At 41.2% G+C, this 16,989-nt stretch overlaps 1 protein-coding gene across 5 annotated transcripts in view; it reads left to right on the top strand.

Moving 5' to 3' along the window:
- The window catches only part of corin (corin, serine peptidase), a 212,727-nt gene that overhangs the window by 187,841 nt on the left and 7,897 nt on the right, over window positions 1-16,989 (top strand). For all 5 annotated transcript variants that reach the window (XM_048544649.2, XM_048544631.2, XM_048544678.2 and 2 more), the window contains 2 exons: window positions 3,869-4,140; window positions 11,406-11,539. In XM_048544649.2, the coding sequence (XP_048400606.1) occupies window positions 3,869-4,140; window positions 11,406-11,539 (406 nt within the window). The remainder of the gene's footprint in view (window positions 1-3,868; window positions 4,141-11,405; window positions 11,540-16,989) is intronic.

The following is a 16,989-nucleotide window of genomic DNA, read 5'->3' as shown; positions in this document are numbered from 1 at the left end:
CACTTGAAGTTCAATTCAATAGTGGAACCTCAAAAGTAACAAGCCTTGGATTGTTACCCGAGTTATGAGCAAATTGATATGAGATAAATAAGATCAGAGTTAAATGCGTGGTTCAGTGATTGCAGTGTGATAACTGTGTTTTGTTTCATTGGGTGCTGGCAGCAAACAGAAGCCATACCAATACAACAGTCTTCACCTGAACCATGCCGGGCCAAGGTTCTGGATGAATCAAATTGGCAAAGATTGCTTAGAAGATAAGTTCATAGACTATTTTGAGGGCAATTTTATTACAGCATAATTGTTCTCAAACCGCCCAGAGAGAAGGTTGTTTTAGAGGTGGCAGTGTGCAATAAGACAGGGCTAACTAATGACTTAATTGTAAAGGGGTCCTGAAATTGAATGACAATGAATGCAAAACTCAGTTATGTTATGATCAATTTCAGAGAGAGAAGATTGGGTCTAAGAGAATTCTAAGGGAGGTTTTGAGGGCATGAAGACAGAGCTGGCTAAAGAAAACTGAGAAATTAGTTTATTTTTAAGTTGTGACAGAAGTGTAGGAAAAGGATACAACAACATCGGATAACTAAACAAGTTAAAAATAGCATTAAACTGAAGGCAAAGTTTTTAATTTTACAAAGATTGATGGCATTTCATCGGATTAGATCAGATTAAAATGAGTGAAGAATTACTAATAGTAATGTGTGAGAAATTGGAGTTTAAGAGAAAGTTAGGTAGAAATATAAAATATAAGCTAGTACAAGTTTCTAAGATAAAGTTGCCATTGTCCTGGTGAACTATAGAGCTGCTCTCTCATTATGACTGGTGACTGGTGGTAGTTTAACTTTAAGGTCACCACACCTCAGGCAAAAGGAGAATTCTTCACGGTAACTTCACCTGGTGTAAGAATTGAACCTACACTATTGGCATTACTTTGCATCACAAGCCAATTATCTAGCCAACTGACTTAATGGTTTCTACAGATATTTCAAAAGGAAAAGAGTAACTAAATATAGTGTTAAAGGGTGAGTGTTGGGGAATTAATAATGGATGAGGGCAGCAGATAACATTGCAGAAATAATTATAAATCATGAGAATGAGAGGGAGACATGTAAAAGAATTATAATCACCAGGGAAAGGAGAAAATTAATCCGACTAAAAGCTGAAAATCTTTAGGTTCTGATGATTTGCATCCTAAGGTCTTAAAAGAATGACTGCTGAGATGGCAAATGCTTTGGTTTGATTTTTCAAAATTCCTTTGATGCCAAAAAGTCTCAACAGATTGGAAAATATTAACTAAAGTTCCTCCAGACAAGAAAGTGGGGAGACAATAAGCAAGAAACTAGAGACTGGTTAAACCAACTTTGTTCTAAAGAAATACTTGATTTTTTTTAAGAAAGTTAAAGCAGGGTATTTAGAAAATCATAATGTAATTATACAGGGGCAACATGATTTTTTGTCAGAGAAATCCTATTTCTCTAATTTATTAGCATTCTTTCGGGCAATAACACATGCATGGTTAAAGGGAAAGCAGTTAGATTTTCAGAAGGTATTTGGAGGTTCCAAACATGTGGTTGCTGTGTTTGATGGTTCAAGGGCAGATAGGAAGGTAAGTTGTGAACAGGATGCAAGAAGTCTACACTGAAATGTATACAGGTTAAATGTAGTTATAAACATTTGCCGGATGGAGTATGATGTAAGTAAATGTGAACTTTTCCACTTTGATTGGTAGAATAGAAAAGCAGCATATTATATAAATAGAGAGAGAGTACAAGAAATGATAGAAGGGAACCAGGTACATGGCATGAATCACAAAACATTGCTGTGCAGGCCCAGCAACTGATTAGGAAGGTAAATGAAATGTTGATTATTGTAAGTGGTATGAAATGTAAAATCAAGGAAGTTTTAAAATGGTTATACAGGGCACTGGTAAGACTGTGTATGAGAGTACTATATACAAGTCTCGTTGCCTTATTTAAGAAAGGATGTATTTGCATTCAAAGCAGTTACCAAGAAGTTGTCTTGACTGATTCCTGCGTTAAAGGTGTTATTTTATAAGGAAAAGTTGGACATGTATCGACTGAAGAATGAGAGGTAATCTCATTGAAATGTATATGATCCTGTGGGCACTTGATAGGGTGGGTTCTGAGAGGATGTTTCCACTTGTGGGAGAGAGAAGAACTAGAAGACACAGTTTAAAAGTAAAGTATCTCCCATTTAACATACAGACAAGAGAAGTTTTTTTTGGTCGGAGGGTCATGTATCTGTGGAATTGCCATCTCCTGAGAATAGTGGAGGCATGATAATTGAATACATTTAAGGCGGACTAAGTTAAATTCTTGACTAACAAGAGGCACAAAGGTAAACAGACAGAAAAGCAGAAGCCTTGAACCAATCAGCCAAGAGTTGAATAGCTTACTGCCGCTCCTAATTTGTATGTAAATCTTAGCAGGTCTGGCACATTGTGGAGAGAACCAGTTAACATTTCAAGTCCAATATATTTCTTCTTTGTGAGTGCCAATGAACAGTGCTTGTGTACCTGTAAATGAAAGCATAAGGAAGGAAAGCAAAAAGGATAGTGAATTTGCTCATTGATTTGGCCAGACTTCAAGCACAATTCCAATTCCAGCCATTTCTGGGATTTTCTAGAAATCTTGTAATAATCAAAGTTACCTCGAAACCCAGGAAAAGCAAAGGTGGCAGAAGTGATTGCCAAGAGCAGGTTTGCTTTCTGCTAGGAACTCTTGCTACCAGCTCTGTTGAAGTTTAGCATTGTATTGCAGTGTGGAACACCAAATATGCCAAAGAAGCAGTCTAGATCTCCGAGGACTGTATGGTATGTTTTGGAACAGAAAATCTCTGTTTCTTACCAATACACAGAAGATTGGAAGAGGCTCTGTGGGATTCAGGTCAGTGCCTGGGCAATGAACCCAAATAAAATATCCCCCACTCCGGATTTGTTAGTCGTGTGGCTCAAGTACCTGGTGACACTCTGTGTGCTTCTGGGGTTAAAACATTAGAGCACTTGAAAGTATGGCTAACTATCAGGATTTCAGCCAATGAATTTCCAGAACCCACTGTCCTTTTCCCTATGGCTGTTTCTGTGTGCAGACTGTGATTCTTCTATTTGTTTCTATTGTTTGCTGTTGGCATAAAGTTTTGTTTTACAAAACATTAGAGTGGAAATACATCTTGAAAATCATTGTGTTTTAGTTCTGCTCGTGGTTTTCGTCTATCCTCAGCTATGTGTTTTTTTTTATTTTTTCTCTCTGGTGGTGGGAGCAGAAGGCTTGCAGGTAGCTGACAGTTTTAAGACCAGTAAAAATTGCAGTAAAAATCATTGACAAAGAGGACACAAACTGAAGGTGGTATTTTACACTAAGTAAGAGAAGAAAGCTGATGAGAGAAAAATGGCTTTCCAATCAAAAGCAGTATTGGGGTCACAGAAGGAAAAGCTAAAAATGGTCAACTGTAAGAGTGAGATTGCAGGGCTAGGTCATAGTGGATAAAGGAATGTAAGAATAGTGCATTGATGCAGAAGGTCTCAGAATATGGCATCCTGAATTGTGGAGCAAGCAGAAGATTGGGAAAGGGCTTCAATTGATACACCAAGAATCGAGGGTGTCTGCTGGTTGCTCTAGCAGCACTGGGCCTAGTTTAAGGTTAAAGCACTCAAAACAGCAGCACAAGATGGAGAAGGTGGACAAATGGTTGTGAGTAGATAGAACCTTACCAGCTGAAGTAGCTGAAGGCCTAAATCAAGACTGTGACAGATAACTGTTGTGTAAACTTCAATGATAATTTAATCTGCTGAAACAAAAACCAGGTAAGTTAGTTGGTATATATCAGCAAATTTTTTTTCTTCTTGTAGCCGTGAAAATGCAGCTGTCTGGAATGTTGTTTTTGGTATCAACAATCTGGACCATCCATCTGAATCCACACAGACCCGGAAGGTGAACCGGATTATCTTACACCCACGCTATAACAGAGCGTTTGTTGATTATGACATCAGTGTGGTGGAGTTACGTGAAGAAATCATCGAGACCAGCTATGTCCGACCTGTCTGCCTTCCCAGAAGAAACCAGGTTGCAGAACCAGATACTTACTGCTTCATAACAGGTTGGGGCCACACAGGCAACAGAGGTAAGAAAGGCCAATGTCAAAAAATACTTTGATCACATTGTATGTTTAGAATAGTTGGTAACAGTTTGGCCAAGAATTCAACAAGATATTTAAGCCTATGGCAGTGACTGAGGTAAATTAGCCAGGTGATTATTCCAAACTAACAGCACACTACTGAAAAGCTCAGAGATAGTAGGAACTGCAGATGCTGGAGAATCTGAGATAACAAGGTGTAGAGCTGGATGAACACAGCAGGCCAAGCAGCGTCAGAGGAGCAGGAAGGCTGATGTTTCGGGCCTCGACCCTTCTAGAGAAAAATGAAGAAGGGTCTAGGTCCGAAATGTTAGCGTTCCTGCTCCTCTGCTGCTTGGCCTGCTGTGTTCATTCAGCTTCACACCGTGTTATCTCTACCACTGAAAAGCTACAGTGTTAGGGGTGCAATAATGGAGGCACTTCTTCCAGGGGTCACCAGCATTACAGATACCAGTCTTCAGCCAATCGATCACTCCACATAATATCAAGAAACAGTTGGAGATACTGGATACTGCAAAGGCTATGGGCTTCAAAAGCATTCCGGCAATAGTACTGTAGACTTGTGCTCCAGAACTTGCCACTCCCCTAGACAAGATGTTCCTGCACAGTTCCAACACTGGTATGTACTTGACAATGTGATAAGTTGCCCAGGTTTGTCCTCTACATAAAAAGCAGGACAAATCCAACCCAGCCAATTACTGCCCCATCAGTCTACTGTCGATCATCAGTAAAGTGAAGGAAGGTGTCATCAACAGTGCTGTCAAGCAGCAACTGCTCAGCAATAACCTGCTCAGTGATGCTCAGTTTGTGTTCCAGTAGGGCCACAGTTCCTGACCTCGCTACAGCCTTGTTTCAAACATGGACAAAAAGGGCTGAATTCCAAAGGTGAGGTGAGAGTGACAGCCTTTGACATCAAGGCTGCATTTGACCGAGTGTGGCATCAAGGAGCACCAGCAAAATTATAATCAATGCATATCTGGGGCAAACTTTCTCCTGGTTGGAGTCATACCTTGCACATTGGAAGATGGTGGTGGCTGATGGAAGTCAGTCATCTCGGCTCCAGGTCATCTGTGTAGGAGTTCCTCAGGGTAGTGTCCTAGGCCCAACCATTTTCAGCTGCTTCATCAATGACATGCCCTCCATCATAAGGTCAGAAGTGGGGATGTTCGCACAATGTTCAGCACCATTTGAGACTTCTTAGATACAGTCATTGTTCAAATGCAACAAGATCTGGACAATATCCAGGCTTGGGCTGACAAGTGGCAAGTGGCATTTGCACCACACAAATGCCAGGCTATGACTATCACCAATAAGAGACAATCTAACCACCACCCATTGACATTCAACGGTGTTTCCATCACTGAATCCCTCACTATCAACATCCTGGGAGTTATCATTAGCCAGAGATTCAACTGGACTTGACATGTAAACACAGTGGCTACAAGAGCAGGTCAGAGACGAGTAACACAGCTCCTGACTCACCTAAGCGTGTCCATCAACTACAAGGCACAAGTCAGGAGTGTGGTGGAATATGCCACGCTAGCCTGGATGGGTGCAACTCAAACAACAGTCCAGAAGCTTGATACCATGCAGGATAAAGCAGCCTGCTTGTTTGGCACTGCATCCACAAGCATCCAATCCCTCCACCACTGATGCTCTGTAGCAGCAAGATGTGTGATCTACAAGATACACTGCAGAAGTTCACCAGACCCCTCAGACAGTGCCTTGCAAACCCACAACCATTTCCATCTAGAAGGACAAGAGTAGGAGATGTATGGAAACACTGCCACCTTCAAGTTACCCTCCAAGCCACTCACCATCCTGACTTGGAATACATCTCAGTGTTCCTTCACTATTGCTGGATCAAAATCCCGGAATTCCCTCCCCAGTGGCATTGCGAGTCAACCCACAGCAGTGGACTGCAGCGGTTGAAGTCAGCAGCTCATCTTCTCAAGGGCAACTAGAGATGGGGAATAAATACTGGCCAGCCAACGAAGCACACATCCTCCCAAAATAAATAAAAACAAAAATGACGATCAATCACATTCCAGATTACATTCTAGATTAAGCACTGGAACTTAAATTTGGTCATGGTAGGATTTGAACTCATAGCCTCTAATCATTAGCTTTGGCCTTTGGATTCTCAGACTGAGAAAAGGCAGCAAAACCAAAACAATAATATTTGGAAATGGATGTAGTGTTCATACAGGAGCTTCATTTTTGAAGTATGGAAGACATGTTAGACCAGTATGTGTCTTCTATAAGTCTTACTTTTTTTTTTCCCCCCTGCGTTACCCATGGGGACATTTCTACTACATCACCAACTTCCCCACCGTTTCAGTAGCTGAGATTTCAGATGTCCCAGCCATTCAATTAACCAAGAAATTAACTAAATATTGCTGTTTGAGAAAAGGTTATAAAACACCAGCCTTTTCTGCATTCATGTAATCTGGTTATTTTTGGCTGGGCTAGAATTTATTGCCAATCAGAGTTACCCTTGAGAAGCTGGTGGTGAACTGCCACAGTCTGTGCTGTGTTAGTAGACTAGAATGCCATTAGGGAGGATAATTCCAGGATTTTGACCCAGTGACAGTGAAGGAATGGTGGTACTTCCAAGCTTGGAATGAAAAGCCTGCTGGTAGTATTGGTGTTCCTGTGTATCTGCTACTCATTCCTTTGACGGCAATAGTCATGGGTTTGGAAAGGGCAGTTGAAGAAACCTTGGTGAATTTCTACAGTGCAACTTGTAGATAGTACACACTGCTGAAGGAAGTGAATGCTTGTGCATGTGGTGCCTGTCAACTCCATGCTGTCCTCTGTATTAACTACAACTGACTTTGGTGTCATCTGCAAATGTAAAATTTGTGTTTTGATTTCCAAGTAAATCATTATTATAGTGATCAGAATGGAATCAGCACTTTCTACCCTTTATTCCCCACTTTATTTCAAAGCCTCTCAACAATTCCTTCCATCACCTGTCCTCTAACTTATAGTTCTCTGACCTTATTCATTTGTCCATTATGGGACAGCTTATCAAAGGTCTTTTGAAAATCTAGATAAACTATTTCTATTATATTATCTTTGTCTATTCTGTCTGTTACCACCTCAAAAATATTGATATGTTTGGTACAGCAGGATTTTCCTCATTGAACTACAGACTGACTGTTCATTGTTACATTTCTCATTTCTGGATGCTTTTCTGTTCCATCCTTTTGGTAAAGATTTTATTATTGACCCCATTACTGTTAAGCTGACTGATCTATAATTCCAGTTCTTAAAAATACATCATTGTCACAACTTTCCAGTACTTTGGATTGGATTCTGTTTTGAAGAATAGAATAATTATAAGGCCAGAAAACGTTGGAACTGGGGGAGAAGTGGATTGCTCACTGATTGCTTTCTATTTCACAGAGAGTGGGAATAAAAAGTAGCTACTCCATATTGATATTCTTTCATCATGTCCAATTTGTGCAGGATTTAAAAGTTAACTAAATATATGAAAGATTTTTAAGGTATCAAGTCAATTATCGAATGTCTCACTGAAGAAAAACTGAAATACTTGTCTTGAGGTACAGAAATATACAGTTTTCTGCTACAGAAAACCAACTCCTTTAAATGAGATAGTATGACAAATATATTTCTGATTTCTATGAGCTCATTATGTATCCTGAGTTAAGATCATTGCATTTTATATACTTGTGTAGCAATATTAAATTTCCTGAGCAGAGCCTGTTTGAAATAATGGGGTATGGTTTCTATTAGGATTTTCCTGATCTCACAACTTTTAAGACATCCTGGAGAAATAGTGTTTTCTGGTGTCTTTCCTGAGTCATGGCGACATATAGCATGGAAATTGGCCATTCACCTCATCCCGTCTATATTAACCAGGTTTCCTAAACTGAACCAATCCTACTTTCCTGATTTTGGACCATATCTGTCTAAATCTTTCCTATCCACATACCTGCCTAATTATCTTTTAAATGTTGTAGTTGTACCTGTCCCTACTATTTTCTCTGGCAACTTGTTCCATATGTGTACCACCCCTCAATGTGAAGATGTTGCTCCTCAGGTCCCTTTTAATCTTACCTGTTTCATCCTAAACCCTTGCTGTCCAGTTTTGGACTCCCCTACCCTGGGGAAAAGATCTCAGCTATTCACCTTATCAATGCCTGAGGTGATTTTATAAACCTTTATAAGGTCACCTACAAGACTTCTAGCTCCAGGTTTAAAAACAAGTCCCAGCCTGTCCAAACTGTCTTTATAACTCAAAGATATATAACTTCTATAACTTGCAGTCTCAGTGACATCCTTATAAATCTTTTCTGCACCTTTACCAGTTTAACAACATCCTTTCTACAGCAGGGTGACCAGAATTGTACACAGTACTCCAAATGTAGCTGTGCCATACGGTCATACAGCACAAAAACAGTCCTTCTGTCCAACCAGTCCACGCTGATGTAATCTTAAACTAAACTAATTCCATCTGCCTGCCCCTTCCAAACCGTTCCTATTCACATGTCTTTTAAATGTTGCAATTATAGCCAATTCCACCACTTAGAACATAGAACATAGAACAGTACAGCACAGAACAGGCCCTTCAGCCCACAATGTTGTGCCGACCATTGATCCTCATGTATGCACCCTCAAATTTCTGTGACCATATGCATGTCCAGCAGTCTCTTGAATGACCCCAATGACCTTGCTTCCACAACTGCTGCTGGCAATGCATTCCATGCTCTCACAACTCTCTGTGTAAAGAACCCGCCTCTGACATCCCCTCTATACTTTCCACCAACCAGCTTAAAACTATGACCCCTCGTGCTAGCCATTTCTGCCCTGGGAAACAGTCTCTGGCTATCAACTCTATCTATGCCTCTCATTATCTTGTATACCTCAATTAGGACCCCTCCTCCTCCATTTCTCCAATGAAAAGAGACCGAGCTCAGTCAACCTCTCTTCATAAGGTAAGCCCTCCAGTCCAGGCAGCATCCTGGTAAACCTCCTCTGAACCCTGTCCAAAGCATCCACATCTTTCCTATAATAGGGCGACCAGAACTGGACGCAGTATTCCAAGTGCGGTCTAACCAAAGTTTTATAGAGCTGCAACAAGATCTCAAGACTCTTAAACTCAATCCCCCTGTTAATAAAAGCCAATACACCATATGCTTTCTTAACAACCCTGTCCACTTGGGTGGCCATTTTAAGGGATCTATATATCTGCACACCAAGATCCCTCTGTTCCTCCACACTGCCAAGAATCCTATCCTTAATCCTGTACTCAACTTTCAAATTCGACCTTCCAAAATGCATCACCTCGCATTTATCCAGGTTGAACTCCATCTGCCACCTCTCAGCCCATCTCTGCATCCTGTCAATGTCCCGCTGCAGCCTACAACAGCCCTCTATACTGTCAATGACACCTCCGACCTTTGTGTCGTCTGCAAACTTGCTGACCCATCCTTCAATCCCCTCATCCAAGTCATTAATAAAAATTACAAACAGTAGAGGCCCAAGGACAGAGCCCTGTGGAACCCCACTCACCACTGACTTCCAGGCAGAATATTTTCCTTCTACTACCACTCACTGTCTTCTGTTGGCCAGCCAATTCTGTATCCAGGCAGCTAAGTTCCCCTGTATCCCATTCCTCCTGGCCTTCTGAATGAGCCTATCACGGGGAACCTTATCAAATGCCTTACTGAAGTCCATATACACCATATCCACAGCTCGACCCTCATCAACTTTTCTAGTCACATCCTCAAAAAACTCGATAAGGTTTGTGAGGCATGACCTACCCCTCACAAAGCCGTGTTGACTGTATTTGATCAAGCCATGCTCTTCCAGATGGTCATAAATCCTATCCCTCAGAATCCTTTCTAACACCTTGCAGACGACAGACGTGAGACTTACTGGTCTGTAATTGCAGGGGATTTCCCTATTTCCTTTCTTGAAGAGAGGAATTACATTTGCCTCTCTCCAGTCCTCAGGTACGACTCCAGTGGAGAGCGAGGATGCAAAGATCTTCGCAAGTGGCGAAGCAATTGCATTTCTCGCTTCCCAAAGCAGCCGAGGACAAATCTGGTCCGGGCCTGGCGACTCGTCAATCTTAATGTTTGACAAAATTTTCAGCACATCAGCTTCCTCTATATCTATCCATTCCAGCATGCACACCTGCTCTTCAAAGGTTTCATTCACTACAGAGTTCGTTTCTTTCGTAAAGACAGAAGCAAAAAACTCATTTAGGGCTTCCCTACCTCCTCAGACTCCATACACAAGTTCCCTATGCTATCCCTGATCACTTCCTCACGAAGCTCATTCCACGTGAACCACCCTCTGTGTAAGAAATTTGCCTCTTATGTCTTTTTAAAATCTCTCTTCTCACCTGAAAAAATGTGTCCCCAGTCTTGAAATTCCCCTCTTAGGGAAAAGACAATGACCATCAACACTATCTATAATTCTCATCATTTTATAAACTTCTATCAGGTCACCTCTCAACCTCCTATGATCCAGCTTTTCTTTATAATTCAAACCTTGTACAGGCGTAATATGATGTCCCAAAATCTGTATAAAAATCTCTGACCAATGAAGGCCTGCATGCCAAATGACTTCATCATCCTGTCTACCTGTGACGCCACTTTGAAGCAGCTATATACCTGCACCCCTAGGTCTCTCTGTTCACCAACACTCCCTAGGGCCCTACCATTAACTGTGTGGGTCCTGCTCAGGGTTTGCCTTGTCAAAATGCAACATCTCATATTTATCGAAGTTAAACTCCATCTGCCATTCTTTGGCCCACTGGTTCAGTTGGTAAAGATCCCATTGTACTCTGAGATAACCTTATTCACTGTCTACTATACCATCAATTTTAGCATTATCCATAAACTTACCAACCATGCCTCCTGTACTCCCATCCAAATACTTTATATAAATGACAAACAACAACAGTAGAGTACACTCCTGATCACAGGCCTCCAGACCACCTCCAGAGTTAGAGTAGAACCTCATGAAGTTCCAAGAGAAACTCTGTTGCAATATGTCAGAAAACCAATTGCTCTTTTAAGTATACAAGTACACATTTAAGTACTATTTTGCAGATAATTTATACAATACTTTAAATGTGGGCATTGAACACTTTCAACACTTGTGGCCAGAGTTTACATGTAGAGTAAAATTCACATCTTATACCATGTACGTCATTGTACATTGAGTTATGGTAACAAAATATCAATTTAATGTTCTCTCAATTTTCATTCCAGTTCCATTCAAACTACAAGAAGGAGAAGTCCGCATTCTCTCACTTGATCGTTGCCAGTCATACTTCGACACTAAAACAATTACTTCACGAATGTTATGTGCAGGCTATGAACCTGGATCAGTGGACTCTTGCATGGTAAGGGTTGAAGGGAGGTTGTATTAGGTTTAGAATAGTAATAGAAAATACTTCCAACTTGCACACAATATTTAGATGGTCCCCTGGCATATGAAAACATACAAGTGCTGAATTGTGCGAAAATGATTTAGCCTCATTAATGGCACGCAGAGTCAACCAAGCCAGGGAGGGGGTGGGGGAGAGAAGTCGTATTAGGTGCTTCAGAAGTTAAGTAATTTTTGAGAAGTCCTCCACTTCTGCATCTTCTTTTCTTGCCAAACCTTTGCTTTGGAATCAGGGAGATACAAATCGGAAGCAGCAAAGAGGTGAGCAGGTGTATTCTGAAAATATGATCAGAGATAATGGGAACTGCAGATGCTGGAGAATCCAAGATAACAAAGTGTGGGGCTGGATGAACACAGCAGGCCAAGCAGCATCTTAGGAGCACAAAAGCTGACGTTTCGGGCCTAGACCCTTCATCTGTGTTCATCTAGCCCCACACTTTGTTATCTTGGATTCTCCAGCATCTGCAGTTCCCATTATCTCTGGTCACAATTTTAACCTCACTGCGAAGCCTCTTCCAGGATGCCTAACCTCCGGACCAACCTCAGGGGATCTCTCTCCCACTGCAACTCTCTTGTGGTCCTATCTTCTCCTCTATCTATCTTCAGTGCGCCTCTCCCTCTCTCCCTATTTATTTCAGAATCCTCTCCCCATCCGCTTTTCTGATGAAGGGTCTAGGCCCGAAACGTCAGCTTTTGTGCTCCTAAGATGCTGCTTGGCCTGCTGTGTTCATCCAGCCTCACAATTTGTTACCTTGAATTCTGAAAATGCTGCTTAATGGGGATCAAGAAAACAATTACTGAACAGTCCAATTCAACATTCTCAGTAGCATATGTTTGCATTAGTCCATTATTTCAAAACTTGTCATTATAGCATCATACGGATGTGAGGCAGGTCAAGGCTAGTCTAAAATGTGAGACCTTCAGGATTGGCAAAGGTTTACACTCAATAAATAACAAATTGTGCATAAGCACAGAAGTATATTTTGTACATCAGTGGGTACTTTACTGAACGTTGTTGTGTTGCCTTCATTATAAAGATATCTATAGCAAGAAACATTGCAGAAGGAGGTCAAATCAGCCTTTCATGCTCCTGCTAGACTAATTCACAACTAATACACTCCTTATTTCCTCCCTGTAGCTTTGTATCATCATCTACTTCAATATTTTTATCTATTTTTAATACATAATAGTATCAGCCTCAGCAACTTCTTTAAACTGGTATAAAAGTATTTTACAGAACATCCACAAGGGAGAACCAAATTGAAATTGCTTCCCCCCCACCCACTTATCACTGACTCCACAACCAGATGAGAGAGGTTTTCTCCATTCACACTTTCTTTGTGTCTGGCTGGCAAGTGGCCTTTTCTGTTGTGGGGATGAAGAATGAGAAAACATGAATTGATACTGAGCATTGAGGTGACTGTAGTTGGGAGAAGGGTTTTGTTTTGAAATGGCAGATTGTTAATTTGAAAGACTGTTTAGAGATTCTGGCATGTGGGGAGCAGTTGCAAAAGTAGCTTTTACATCTATTTAGAGATAACACAGTGTGCAGCTGGAGGGGCACTGCAGGCCAGGCAGAATCAGAGGAGCAGGAAAGTTGACGTTTTGGGTCGGGATCCAAATGGGGGAACGGGGAAGGGAGCTCCAAAATAAATGGAGGGGTGGTTTTGGAGCTCCCTTCCCCCACGAATGAGGGGTGACTTGATAGAGATGTACAAAATGATCAAAGGTATAGATAGGGTTGACAGCCGGAGACTTTTTCCAAGGGTGGAGGTAGCTATTATGAGGGGGTATAGTTTTAAAGTGAGTGGAGGTAGATTATAGGAGAGACGTCAGAGGTAGGTTCTTTACCGAGAGAGTAGTGGGGGCATGGAATGCATTGCCGGAGAGGGTAGTGGAGTTGGCCTCATTAGGGTCATTTAAGTGGCTATTAGATAGGCATATGGATGATAGTATAACGTAGGGGTGGAGGTTAGATAGACCTTACGATTATGGTAAAGGTTTGGCCCAACATCGTGGGCCGAAGGGCCGGTACTGTTCTTTGTTTTATATTACCCATCTCTGAAGAAGGGTCCCTACCCAAAATGTCAACTTTCCTGCTCCTTTGACGCTGCCTGGCCCACTGTGCCCCTCTAGCTCCACACTGTGTTATATCTGACTCCAGCATTGTGGTCCTTCTATCTCGGAATGAGTTTTACATCTATTTGTAGGTTTGACTGATTCACCAATCTACGTGAATAATAACGAAGCTATCGTGGCAACAACATGTGCTGCTGGCGGTAGATTGCTCACTTCATCTTCATACCCCTTCTCCTCTTCATTATCATCATCATCCATCCTCTTTGTCTTGTTTCTTGTGAAAGTCCAAATCTCACTGCAGTGGAGCTCAGTACTGAGCATTACCACATACAACTATTAAGACCATAAGAAATAAGAACAGGAGGTGGCCATTTGGCCCCTTGAGCCTGTCCAACATTCAATAGGATCATGGCTTATCCGACATTCCTAACAGCCACTTGTTTGTGTTTTCCCCAAAGCCCTTGATTGCCCGACTGATCAAGGATCTATCTATCTCAGCCTTAAATATGCACTTGGGCTCAGGCCCTACAGCTCTCTTTGGCAAGTAGCTCCAAAGACTTTCAACCCTCTGAGAGAAGAAATTCTTCCTCATCTCAGTTTTAGATTGGCATCTCTTTATTCTGAGACTATGCCCACCGATCTCAGACTCTCCTGTGAGGGGTAACATCCTCTCAGCATTTAACGTGTCAAGCCCCTTAAGAATCCTCCATGTTTCAATGAGATCACTTCTCATTCTTCTAAACTCCAACATGTACAGTTCCAACCTGATTAGCCTTTGGTTATAAGAAAGCAGTCATCCTAGTGAACCTTCTCTAAAATGGCTCCAATGAAATGACATCTTAAATAAGTGGACAAAAACTGCTCAGAGCTCTCCAGATATGGTCTCACAAGCACCTAGTACAGTTACATTAAGACTTCTATACTCTTATACCCCAACCCCTTGAATTAGGGCCAATGTTCCATTAGCCTTTCTGATTACCTACTTAACCTGTATGCTAGGTTTATGCATTTGAAGTACTCTAAAGTCTCTTTATTTTGCAGTTTTGCTCACTTTATCTCCACTTAAATAATACTTTGTTCTTTTGTTTTCCCACTTGATACTCCATTTGCCAATTACTTTGCCTCTTAGTTAACCTACCAATATCTCCCTGTAAACTATATGTATCCATCTCACAACCTGCTTTTCCACCTATTTTTTGTGTATTCTGCAAATTTGTCTGCAGTACATTCATTTCCTTCCTCCAAGATATTAATATATATTGTAAACAGTTGTGAACCCAGCACTGATCACTGCGGAACCCTACTGGTCATGAGGCATCAAGCTGAAAAAGAATCCTTAATCCCCACTCGTTGCTTCCTGCCAATGAGCCAACTCTCTATCCATGCCAATATACTACCCGAAACACATGGGCTCTTATCTTATGGATTAACTTTTTGTCAGGTATTTTGTTGAATGTCTTCTGGAAGTCCAAATATATCACATCTACTGATTCCCTTCTGTTCACTCTGGTTGAGACTTCCTCTTGAAAATTTTTAAAAATTAATCAAACACATTTCCCCTTCATGAAGCCACGGCTCTGTTTCGTTACATTATATAAAGGAAGCAAGAGGTCAAAGTGAACATAAGCCCCTTATAAAACAAATATGAGGGAGACAGTTTTGGGGAACAAGAAAATGGCAGAGGAGTTAAACAGGTATTTTGCATTTGTTTTTAAGGTGAAAAATATTTTGAGCATCCCATTAATACTGAAGAATATGAGGAAGAAATTAAGTATCATTGCTAGCACAAGAGAAATAGTATTAAACAAACCAATGATGCTGAATGCGGCCAAGTCCCCTGGCCCTGATGGCTTGCATCCTAATATCCTAGAAAAGGTAGTTACAGAGATAGTGGATACATGGTTGTAATTTTCCAAAAATCATAGTAATTAGGAGCAGGAGTGGGAAATTCAGCCTTCTAAGCCTGCTCTGCCATTTAACATGATCATGGCTGATGTTTCCCTGATCTCAATTCCACTTTCCTGCTTTCTCCCCATCGCCCTTTACCCTGCTTTTGAGCAGAAACATATCTATATCTTTCTTGAATCTGTTGATTGATTCTGCCTCCATTGCACTCTGGGGCAGTGAGTTTTACAGATTCACAGCGTTCTGAGAGAAGTAGTTTCTCCTCATCACAGTTTTGAACCTATCTCCTCTCACTCTATATCTATGACCTCTTGTCTGAGACTGTTACACAAGGCGGAGGAACATGTGTTCAACGCCCACATTATCAACACCTTTTAGCATTTTATATACATCTCATTCTTCTAAACTCCAGTGAGCAGAAGCCCAAGCTATTCGACTGTTCCTCGCACGACAGCCCTTTCGTTGTTGGAATCAATCTGGTGTACCTCTGCTGAACTGCCTCCAATGCCACCACATCGTTCCTCAAGTAAGGAGACCAAAACTGGGCACAATATTCCACTCACCAATGCCTTACATAATTGTAACAACAATTCCTTACTATTGCAATGAATGTCAGAATTTTATTTGCCTTTCTTATTACACCTACTTTTTGCAATTCATGCACAAAGATACCCAGATTCCTGAGCACTGACACACTTTGCATCTGCTTCCCGTTTAAATAATTATTTGCTCTTTTATTTTTCCGGCCAAAATGGACAACCTTGCACTAATCCACGTTAAACTCCATCTATAAGATTCTGGCCCATTCTCCTAGCCTATCAATATCCATTTGTGAACTTTTTATCTCTTCATCACCGCCTGGTTTCCTACCTTTTTTAGTATCACCTGCGAACTTTGCTATGTTACACTCTGACCCCACTTACAGATTACTTAAATAGATCATAAATATTTGAGGTCTGAGAACTGAACCCTGCAGCACCCCAGTAGTTACAGTTCATCACCCTGTTTATCCTGACCCTCTGCTTTCTGTCAGCCAATCCTCTATCCAAAGCAATAGCTACCCTCTAGGCCAATACTTAACCCACGGGATCCAACCTGCTGGATCAGTTTTTTATGCAGTACCTTGTCAAATGCTTTCTGGAAGTCTAGATATACCACATCCACCGGATCCCCATTATCTACCTTGTTGGTTACATCTTCAAAGAACTCCAGCAAGTTTGTCAAGCACAACTTGACTTTCAGGAAATTATGCTTACATTGGTGAATTGAGCTTTGTTTTCCAAGTGTTCAGTTATCTCCTCCATTATGATTGACTCCAGTAACTACAAAGGTCAAAATAACTAGTCTGTAGTTTTCCATGCTTTGCCTATCTCCTTTTTTAAATGAGGGTGTCACATTAGCCTGTTTCTAATCCATTGCTAC

The sequence above is a fragment of the Stegostoma tigrinum genome, chromosome 1 (genome assembly GCF_030684315.1).
Source record: "Stegostoma tigrinum isolate sSteTig4 chromosome 1, sSteTig4.hap1, whole genome shotgun sequence".
Taxonomy (NCBI): Eukaryota; Metazoa; Chordata; class Chondrichthyes; order Orectolobiformes; family Stegostomatidae; genus Stegostoma; species Stegostoma tigrinum.
Note: the sequence above shows the minus strand (reverse complement) of the source record. Positions and strands in the feature narration are given on the sequence as shown.